This window comes from Nematolebias whitei, chromosome 2, assembly GCF_014905685.2.
Source record: "Nematolebias whitei isolate Nwh7 chromosome 2, NemWhi1, whole genome shotgun sequence".
Classification (NCBI taxonomy): domain Eukaryota; kingdom Metazoa; phylum Chordata; class Actinopteri; order Cyprinodontiformes; family Rivulidae; genus Nematolebias; species Nematolebias whitei.
This window is the reverse complement of record NC_056499.1, coordinates 24,830,042-24,841,556: the sequence shown is the minus strand read 5'-3', so window position 1 is coordinate 24,841,556 and position 11,515 is coordinate 24,830,042. Positions and strand designations below refer to the sequence as shown.

The window sequence follows — 11,515 nt, the reverse complement described above, 5'->3', positions numbered from 1 at the left end:
GGATGGATGGATGGATGGATGGATGGATGGATGGATGGATGGATGGACGGACAGACTGACGGACGGATGGACGGATGGATGGATGGATGGACCGACAGATAGATGGATGGATAGATAGATGGATGGATAGATGGATGGATGGACCCTTTCTTTATGAGTCAGGGCAGAAGAAAAAAGGCAAGTGTTTTTTTTTTTCTCACGGTTTTATTTCATGAATACCTAATCAGACCCAATCAGAAGCCTGGGTTCTCTTGAATGATATCTTTTAGCTGATGTCAGCAGATTCTCACAGTGTGTGTGTGCATGTGTGTGTGTCTGTGCGCTGTCTGGGTCAGTTTGCACTTACACACTGCGTAGATTCATATGCCAGCCATGTCCTCCTTCTCCTTCTCTGAAGTGGTGCTTCCTTTAATTCGCTCCCTAAATAAATGATGAGAACATTTAAACACACGGCTCGTCGCAAAGCCCCAAGGTCGCCTAATCGTATTATTTATGAAGTGATGTGCTACATAATGGTACTTAGTGCATGTTAACAGATGCTATTATCAGGCCCTGATCCAAAGCGCCAAAAGATATATTGGACAGTGGATGTTAATGCTGCTCCTCACCACCATAATGCAGCAGCTCTTTAAAGGGCTAACCGCACCAAAATGCAGCACTTAGGCCCAGAGCCAGTTCAACATTAAGTGGCTCCGGAGAAAATATATTACAACAAATTGTGGCAGCCCCCGGCTGTCCCCTAACAACTTTAACATCCCTTCATCCCATCCATAACGTGCCCACCCCCTCCACCCATACCTTTTTCTTTGTCTCTTTGTGCCTTTCCATCCCCTCCCTCGCTCGTTGGCCACAAGGTGGTAATAGTTGTGTGTTTGTGCACACGTGAAGGGCTTGCTTGAGGGTATTTTTTGTTTGTTTGTTTTTAGGGTGTTTTAGTGTAAAGAGATATGACAGGCACTAGCATAATGACTTAGTGGGGAATAAAACTCTTTTAGCTCAGGAAGCCATGGCTCACCCTCACACAATACACACACACCATACAAATGCCATCTTCAACCTCTCCCACTTGCACCTCCAGGTCAGGGGTCACACTCGTCTGTCAAGAGGCAGAGGGAGCGCAGATTTACAGTGACAGCAGAGAGCAAAACAGTCACAGCAGTAAATATTTACACAGGTCGGACAAAAGATGTGGCCAAGGTCTGCGGTCGGTTCAAAATACTGGAGAAATTACATCTGACCCTGGAAATATTAATCTCACAACAATTATACAGTTACACGATAAGCTGGTTTTTAACAAGTGTGTCATGACTACAACAACAGTGAGTGATACTCTTATGAAACAATCCTGCTTTGTGTCTATAAATGATTGGGACATTAGTCAGTAAACATAATAGTTTTTGCATCACTTTAACACCGTCTGTGATTTATGACTTTGGAAACTCCTCTCTGACATCATTGTCTCAGTTTCTCTCAGATCTGTTTAGTTCAATGAGAAAACCATCTCAGTTCTAGAAAAAATTATGTGACTTTATCTATATAACTTGCAAATAAATTGTTTTGTATCTTTAGAATTTTTTACCCTTTGTACCATTTTATAATCAAATGTTCTTTTCTATACTTGTATACTATTACTTTTGTACCTGCTAATATACCCCTGGTAGACACTTGTTTGTAAAATTGATAAAGTTTTGTAATAATAAAAAAAAAAGTTTAGTTCAGTGAGACTTCCTGAAAGAATTACAGTATTAAAAAAAACTGAAACTTACAAGTGTACAAAACAAGTATATGAAGAACTGAAAAAGTTATCCAGTTCTACTTTGTACATTGTTCTATATTCTCTCCTGGACTAATTACACCTATATTTTTTGGGTCCTATTTCAGTGATTCTAGCTGTGAGTTGTATTAAACAGAGTTTTTTGTGGTTATACACACATACCAAGCTGTTCCCCATCAAAACCATTTGTTTTTAGGAAGAGCTCTATACACAGAGGCATTCACATATAACTGACTAAACATCTTGTCATTTCTGACTATATTATATTTCTTTTCAGTTAATATAGACTGACATGCTTGACCAATATGTTTTTTCTTCACCTAGCAGACCACTGGTTACTCAAATTGCTAAAAGATTTTATTCATAAATCACTTTACATGCCAAGTTTTCACATTTGCATGCATGCAGGGGTGATTTAAAAAAACAACTAATAATTGTGATTTCTCTGGACAAAACATAAGCACCAGTTAAAGGTTTTGTGAGACGGCTGCCCTGACACTGATGTGTGTTTCCACCAGTTGGTTTTGATGGGTAGGAGGAGTTAATGGGTTTGTGTGTTTCCTGTGTCCTGTCGCCTCAGGTGCCACTCGAATCTGGCGCAGACGTTATCCCCCGAGGAGGCCCCAGTGGATCGACCCTTTTGGGGTGTGGATGACCCCAACATGCCTCTGCCCTTTGATCTGGCCGACATCATCAACAGAGTGGAGTCACTGCTGTGGAGGTGGGCCCAAGATGTTCAAGTTTAAAAACATGCTCCAACATGTATGCAATTTATATTCATGGAAATGTACCAGTTTATTTGTACTTGGGTCACAAAGCATTTGTTGACAAGGTGTTAATTTTGATTAATTAACACTCACAATTAATTTATTACATAATCTATTAGTGGTTTTTGTTTTCCATAACTACATAAACAACACACCCAACACACACACAATACAGTACCTGTGCCTTTTGAAGAGCAAACTTATTGATTTATTGCTGAAATATAGAATAATGTACAATTACACAAACTATTTATCTTTTTTATTTTTCCTTTAGTGTGAAGTTGGTTTCTAATGCACGCCATAACATATGACCAACATGCTGTCGAACTTGCTTCTGCTGTTTATGAATTTGATAGAATATGAAATTTCCATCTGATGTACTGCATTAACAGTTCCAAACCTTAACATATACTTTAAACTGCCCAGCAAATAGACTTATAGGTCATTATCATTTGCAGTGCCAGATAAAAACAACTGATATCAAACATAAACACGTTTGCCCAATTGTTGTAGTTGTGAACATTGTATCAAAAGTAAAACTAATGAGAAATGTTATCATTTCACATTTTCAGTATTTGTAGTTCTATTTGTAGTTTTCCCAGTTTTTTTGTTTGTTTGTTTGTTTTAACATCCTAAGCAGTAAATAGACATTTAAAGTATGAAAAGAATCATTAAATAAATAAAATAAACATATACATAAAATGCCATAGAATAGAGAATACTTGTACCGGACCAAATATTACAAGCCAAATACTATGTTACAACACTAGCCCTAGTTCTAACCTCGTGTTTGTGTAGACTCAAAACAGTTTAAACATCTTAAAGCTACATTTTAATCACAATTTCATGCCAAAGAAAGTTTTTTTTTTCTTAATTAAGAACTTCATTAATATTGGCTCAGAGATACAAGAAAATAGAATTTGATGATTGTGCATGTACTTTTTTCAGGATGTGAAGGATAGCTTGATGATCCGAGGAGAAAACATCAGAGGAACCCCCCGACAGCTTGGTTGGCATGTCAGCTGAGAGGACAGACCACTGACGATACATGTGAATCCAGCAAGATTGAATTCTTTTGAAATTGGGACATCTTCATCCTTCTCCTCCTACTTCACCTTTCTCTACTACCCTTGCGGACCTTAACGTTTTCATCACCCCCAAACCCCCACGACTTGGATTTGGCTGGAAGGAAACCAGACCACTGTAGATTCTGCATAGTGCTTCAGTAACATGCTAACAACGCAATACTTAGCATCAAGCTACTAGTACTCCAACGATTATTGAAACGTATCGGGAACCTGCATTTCAGTGTTAGCATCCATTGTGTAACTATTTTTTATTTTTCTGTACCGGTATTTCTCTGTTGCTTAATCTCATGTAACCCAGTCATACTTTTTACCAATGCATTGACTCCTCTGCAGTTACAGTACAGTATACATACAGTACCTATATGCTTTCAGCTTGTCACAGTGTTATAATACAGTATAGAATGGTAAGAAAAGTAACTTTGCTCACATGGTATTGCATTCTTCACTTGTGAATTGAGTAACCGATTTCCGTGTGTTTGGAAGTGGAATGAGCCTGAAGAGACCAAAGACATTGATAAGAACGTTCTGAATGTCACCCAGTAGAAAATATGAAGAATGTGTCATGTTTGTGGTGCAGTGGCGTGCTTGTGCCATTTTTGCCATGAGAAACTGTGTGTTTGTGAGCATACATTTAGCCATGGGAATATACTAGTGATCAGTCGTCGAGTTATGTGGTTTTTTTGTTTTTTTTTTGGTGTACGTTTGCTTGTGTGTATTTTTTCTGTCTCACTCTCCCTCATGCTACATGAAGATATGAATGTTAGTGTGTGCGTGCCTGTAAGGGCGCCTACAAGTTGTTTGTTCTTGAAGAAGTTCATATGAAGAAACAGTCTTACAGTGGAGCCCCCAGCCCATCCACCCCCACCCCCTCCTCAGCCTCTCTGCTCTGATGAAAGGCAGCGCTGATAGAATGACCCGGAACACAACCACCGTTTCTCATAATTACAGCTGTTCAGTCGCTTTTAATTACTCTTAAAGCGTGTAGAGCACCACGTTCCCCTGTAATGCTGCAGGCCATCCGAGTGAGCGAGAGAAAGATCCGGAGCTTCTGACAAAATCCACTTTCAAAAAATATATAAATAAAGCTTAGAGAGAGTGCAAAAAAACGGGGGCCGACGTCAAAGCGTTGTAGCAGCCCTACTTGTTTGATTTCTCTATCTAGTTCATAATGAAGTAGAGATGCTGTTTACTATTAAAAATGCAGAATGCACTTTTTTTGCCCTTTTTTACTTCTGACCTTTTTTCTGTTTTTTTTTTTTCCAAGATGTTAATGGTTGCCAAACGCTGTTCTTCTTACTTCTTTGTCTGCACCTTTGTTCTTTGTTATTGTCAGAGAGATTTATTTGTAGATCAGAAGTAGTGTTGACTTGTTTGAATCACTCTGTGCTCCCTGCGCCTCAGCTTGTCTATCTGAAGCAATAGGGATGGCAGTAAATTAAAAAAAATTGTGTTTTATCCAACAGCCTGTGTCCTCCTCATTTTTTTTATCATCACAAGCAAATAAAACTTTTCTTCATGTGTGATAGCAGATTGATTGTAATTCCCCTGTATGACCTGACATAACTATCCAACCAACGCATTGAGACACTTTTGTGTTTTTAAATAGAAAGTAAATCTTGAGAATCTCAGTTTTTGAGCTAAACAAACAGCTTTTTAAAAAAAAAATTATTATTAAGATCCATGTTTATGTCTGATACTGAAAGACAGGCGATAATTCTTTTGTCTTTGTGAGTGATTGGGTACATTATGCATCTGTTAGCAAAACATCTCATGAACCACAGGATGGATTTTCATGAAATTCCTAGAACAAAATAATTAAATGTACAAATTCAGCTGATTAACTTTTCAAACTGACCCCAGCTGATCTTAGAAAACACAATAAATGTCTTGAACTTTGTAAATTTTACAGATATTGAGCTAAGTTATAGTGTGATAATTGCTGAGTCTTTCCAAACTCATATTTCTAGCACTCCTTGACTGTGCAAGATCTATGTGTAAAACCTTGCCTTAATTGGAGTCATATGTTAGCAAAATGTCCTATGAACCACTGGATGTATACCAATGAAACTCCCACAAAGTAACCACCGGACATGAATTTACATCTGATTAACCCGTGAAGTCAATAACTTTTTAAGAGCTTAAAAAATGGGTTTAATCCAGTGTATTTTACAAGTATTGAGCTAAAAACTAACCATTAGTAACTGTAGTGGTAGTATCTTGCATGTAACTATCGGAGTCAACTGTTAGACAATACCTCATGATCACTGAATGGAATTACTTTTTACCTTTTAGAAAATAGTCATTGGAGGTATAATAATCAGGTCTCTCTTGTAAATGAGTCCTCGAGGCTCAATGGGATTAACCTGTCTAAATAAAGGTTGAATGGAAAGAAAAAACTACATTAGATAAACATTTGGAGTCAGTTTGAGTCAAGATGACTGATCTTTTGCCATTCATTTAGTACAACACATTTACAATAGGTCATGTGACACTCCATGCAATCATGCCTAATGTTGTTTCCAAAAGTTGACCTAAAAGTGCTCCATTTCTCGACATGTACAACACAGATATCAGTGTTTCTTCTCTCTAAACTGTCTGAGAACATTGGCGATGTTTACTACCAACCAGTGACTGAATGGATTGATTGATGTTTCTCTTTGTATCACAGTTATTGCTAATACTCTCATTGTCTCTTCAAAACATCACCTCCACTCTCGTTGCCAGCTGCCATCCCAGAGGTCGCTCGTGTTAACTACTTCCTGTAGTGGCTGAGTGACTGAGTGATGAATGATTGTGGAGCGTTCTTCCCTTAGGGGACTTGACTGAAAAAGGGCCCCACTTGAAGAGACAATTGCACGGCGCTGGTGAGAGCCACAGGTATGCATTGTTCAGATCAGGGTCAGCCGCCAGCCAGCCAGCCAAGCCATCCTCAATTAGGGCCAACAATAGGAACGGAGAGAGATAAAATAACCAGGTGTGTGGTGGGGAAAGGTATCGGTTTAGGGTCATATCCCAGTCAAATGTTTCACTGAGGGTATAAAGCTGAGGTTAACTGAAATGCAATCCAGAAATCGGTGATAGGCAAGGAGTTCTAAGATTTATTGTATTTCTTTGGTAAATAATAAAAAGCAAAAGGCACCCATGTTTCACATGTCGAATTGAAAATCCAATTGTAAAATACTGTATTTGAAATATAGAAACATTTACACAATTTTATTGTGGGTTTTTTTTTTTGCTAAAGCTCAATGCATAAACAAGATGCTCTGCAATGGTTTTTGGGAATTGCAAAAAAAAAAATGAATACATGTATTTCATTGTATGAGTATGAGCTCACATAAATGAATTTGTGTGTCTGCTCAAGGTTCACGGTGTCCAAGTGTTTGTGTCAGAGGCCCTGGGGCCAGAGAGGCAGTAGTAATTGTAGAAGCAGGGAGAAGAGCTGAAGATAGTATCGCAGCTCTGGGGCGGCTGTCAGCGGTGGGCTGAGCTACTCTCATTTGTCACCAGCACAGACAAACACCACTCAGTACCAACAAAACATTGACTTGATTGACTACATGTGAAGCAACACGAGCCCTAATGTTTTGCAACTGTTAATTACACCGAAGGTCATAAAAAAGGCAGACCTTTACATCAGCATAAAAACGAGGCAGCACATAGAGCGAGTGCTGTAAATAAAACTCAAGATTATGGATCTCAGCGTACTTTACTACGTTGTTTGGTTGGAATATTCCACCCCATTTATGGCTTATTTGAATATTATTAATTAAAAGCTTTTTGATAACTTGGTTGCGTCTAATGATGAATAAAAATACATTTGAGAAGATTTAAATAAAATAACTGGACAGTTGTGTTTGCAGCTCAGGTCAGTGTATCTACTGGATAAGTTGTATTATAGTTTTTAAAATGTACGTAGCAGGTTGACATTATACAAGTTTTTTGTTTCTTTGTTTGGACTGCAGGCAGGACTGAGAATAAACTGCCAACTGAAATGTTAGTTTCCAAGCCTTTGTGTCAGATGTTGCATTTGGTAAGCAAGTGTTTATTACTGCTACTTGAGTTGTTAATGTTCATGAACTAAACAATCTAACCATACATATTGTAACAGTGGCAAAACATCTGGACTTTTCCTTTTTAGAATCAAATATTACATTTCAAGATTTCAGTGTTACTTTAACAATTTTGGGAACAAATGAGTATTTGATAGATTCATGTACAATTATAACCAAACCCACATCTGATTGTCACCAATGATTGAAAATTGACGTCCTTCAGATGAAGGACGAAACGTCTCAGCAATAAAAGAAACCATCCAGATGACCAGACTGAACATTGTTGGATTTACAGTATACCTGGATTGAGCATCAACTTTAGTGTTTTGAACCACTTTGGCAGGAGTTGACGGGGGAGAAGGCGAGCCCCGGAGGCCATTTTATCACCAGCAAACTTTTGGAATGAGCTGTTTGCGGGATCCAGTTTGGTTTGGTGGGCTCCGTAGACTGAAGAAGTCCTTCAGATGAAGGATGAAACATCTCAGCAACAAAAAAAAAAAAAAAACGTCCAGATGACCTGACTGAACACTGTTGGATTTATACCTGGATTAATGAGCACAGACTTTGGTGTATTGACTGAAACCATTTAACTCCGTCTCTATTGCCAAGAACTTCACATACTTTAGAAATTGGGTTTTCTCTGAAATAGTTTTAGGTTGCAGAAATAGCCACTGTTAGTAGGTGAAAATGTGCAATGTCTAAATTCTGCAAAGTGTAACTCCATTATTGTTCCTCCTACAGTAGCCAATGTTTTCTTTGTCTCTCGCATTGTGTTTTGACCAAAGCAACGCTGTTAACAACTGAACCTTTTTATCCATCAAACCACGAGTCCTTTCAAATAGACGACTGATCACCACTGACATGTTCCTTTACCCCCCGTTCATTTAGTATTAGACTGGTGGTGGATTGATGGTGAGGTCTTGATGCAGTCAGGGGGTTGGCAGCTGAGCAGCTCTGATGAACACAAGGTATGGCATGATGAGAGTGTGTGCTTATTGCAGAGTTCAGAAAGGGTCTTAAGGGAGAACGGCCTTTCAGATCAAACAGTAGTTTGATCAAATGTAGAGCATGTTTGTGGGTTTTTGCTGTCCTGTTGGCTCTGGTAACCAGTAGCCACAAATCCATCTGTCCTGCAGGACATCAGTCTGAAGCTGTTGACCCGTTTCTTCTGTTTACTCCCCCTGAATCATCTGAAATTTCCTCTATTTTGCTGGTTACATTTTCTTGTCTTCAGGTTAATTTTAAACTACATAAAATTATTTTTTTTCATAGAAATTGAGGGCTCCGGTTAGCTTTACATTTGCCAAATCAAAGAAAAAAAGGACATTTGAAAATATGTATATATTTAAATTATTCTTTTTTTTTTTCAACTCTCTCTCCTCAGTGTCAACACTTTGTCCTTCTACCGACCTTCCCGCCTCTGCAATACACGTTTTCTTCCTCCAGAGTGGCACTGAAGCATCCCCACTCATACATGTCTCTCTCTTTTAACGTTGGGATCCCTGTTATTGCCTTGCCATTCATATCAGTGGGATTAAATGGATCGTTTTCCAACATGAGCAGCTTCTCCGCAAAGTGGTCTTGATGTCAGGCCAAGCATAATTGACTCATCTGCATCTCATCTAAAATGGATAAAAAGACTTTCTGATATCGCTAGTCCTTTCCCCCCTCATGACCGCCCACCCCCACAAACACACACACATGAAATTGACAGCAGAGAAAAGAAAAACCCATGGTCTGGCTTTATTTCGTTTGGGTTTTTTTGTTTGTTTTTTTAGAAAGTAGAGCAATGACAAGCAGTGGTGAATCTGCTCGTATGAAGCATCACTGCTTGTAGAATAACAAATCCTGAGACTGATTATCCTCAAAATTGCTGCACTTTATTCAGACCTGTCTAAAGTTTTTGTGTGTAGACCATGACATCTTATGCCATAAGCTCTCAGACACTGGTTTCTCAGATCACACTATCGGTTGGTTTTCTCATTATCTCTCAGGCCGAAAGTAATGTGTTCAGCACAGTGGTACTTCTAGTTATTTAACTGTCAATAATTGTGTATCCTAAGGCCCAGTCTTAGGACACACTCTATCTATCATGGCACTCAATCTACATAATAATGCAGGTCAAAACATTCTTGACGCATCCTTGCATTTCTATGCCGACGATACAGCTGTTTATTGTCGAGCTTAAACAGTTGCTAAGGTTTTCCAGCTTTTACAGTGCATTCTACATCATCCAGTCAGATTTGTTCCATCTCTAACCAAAGGGATGTTGTTTTCAAACAGAAAGTTGGTACCAGCAGTCCTTCCTCCTGTCATCTACGATTGGTGCACCTATTGAGTTTGTCGATTCTTACAAATACTTGTGAATTTTGGTCGATGCACATCTCTCTTTTAAGTCGCATGTCATAAATTGGATAAAATAATGACATTAAAATTGGGTTTCTTTTTCAGAAATAGATCTTGCTTAACTCTGAATGTTAAGAAACACCTTGTAACTGCAACTTTCCTTTCGGTCGTTGACTATGGTGACATTATTAAATGGTAAATGGTAACTGGACTGTACTTATATAGCGACTTTCTATCTAATCAAGATACTCAAAGCGCTTTACACTACAATCTGTGCCTCATTTACCCATTCATACAGCACTCTACTAGATCTCTACAAAGCTAATTGAACAAATCATTCTAAAGAGACTAATCAGAGCTTTATCACATTCATTCACCGATGGGACACACATCGGAGGCAATGAGGGGTTCAGTGTCTTGCCCATGGACACTTCGGCATGACTGCTGGTGGTTTCGAACCCCCAACTCTTGCATTGGAGGACGACTGCTCTAACCACTCAGCCGCAGCCGCTCCACATTATTAATGTGAATGCTCCTATAAGCACCTTACAGATGTTATATGCTGTCTATCATGGTGCACTAAGATTCATAACTGGTTGTAACTGACGTACCCATCACTGCATCCTGTACTCATTTGTCAACTGGTCATCATTAATTTCAAGCAGGCTCTCACACTGGTACATTTTCAACTTTGAATCAATCCTTGGTCTGCTGCCTTCATATATCTCCTCCTACATGTCACGTCGTCAGTGCAGTTGCAACATGTGCACTCAAGACATCATTACCTGCAGCATCTCCCCAGTGCAGACTGCACCCAACAAAAACACCTTTTCTTACTCCGCTTCTGTAACCTGGAACACCTTACAAAAACATCTGAAGCCGTCAACTTCACCTTCTCTAAGAGATTTTAAACAATTGTTACTTTCAATGCAAGAATCAATGTAGATGTACATGTTCCTGATTTTAGTATTTACCTCGCTTCATAACATAGCTTTATTTGATTTTTGTGTTATATCACTACTTTTACTTTTTGCTTTTACTTTACTTTTACTTTTATTTAATTTTCATTTATATGCATTTTATGGCTGTGTATTGTTGTGTGTACCCTCTCTGAGGTTTTGTCTAAAACAGGTCTCTTGCAAATGAGTCCTCGTGACTCGATGAGACTAACCTGGATAAATAAAGGTTGAATGGAAAAATAATGAAACGGTGTCACTTTATTTTGTGTTAAACACGCATAGATCCCAGCTTAGGGGATAGCTGTGGACTATAAGAAAAGCGTTTTGGTAAAAAAAATAAATTCTTATGCTATCAATTAAATTTTACCCTTTGGTCTTCAAACAGAATAAAAGACAAAACACTATTTTCCTTCTGTGACCATTGACACAGCTTTGCTTGAAGTTCTTGTTCCTTCCCTAAAAGAGAAGAGTATTTTCTTAATGGTGCAGGATGAAGAAGGAAGAGCAAAGTGGATATTATTCACATAAA

The 11,515-nt window shown here is 38.6% G+C and overlaps 1 protein-coding gene across 1 annotated transcript in view; it reads left to right on the top strand.

Annotated features, from left to right (window-relative positions):
* fto (FTO alpha-ketoglutarate dependent dioxygenase) overlaps window positions 1–3,751 on the top strand; it is a 168,904-nt gene extending 165,153 nt beyond the window's left edge. Inside the window, exons 9-10 of the mRNA XM_037690962.1 lie at window positions 2,355–2,495; window positions 3,490–3,751. Coding sequence (XP_037546890.1) covers window positions 2,355–2,495; window positions 3,490–3,496 — 148 coding nt within the window. The 3' untranslated portion in view covers window positions 3,497–3,751. The remainder of the gene's footprint in view (window positions 1–2,354; window positions 2,496–3,489) is intronic.
* The last annotated feature ends 7,764 nt before the right edge of the window (window positions 3,752–11,515 follow it).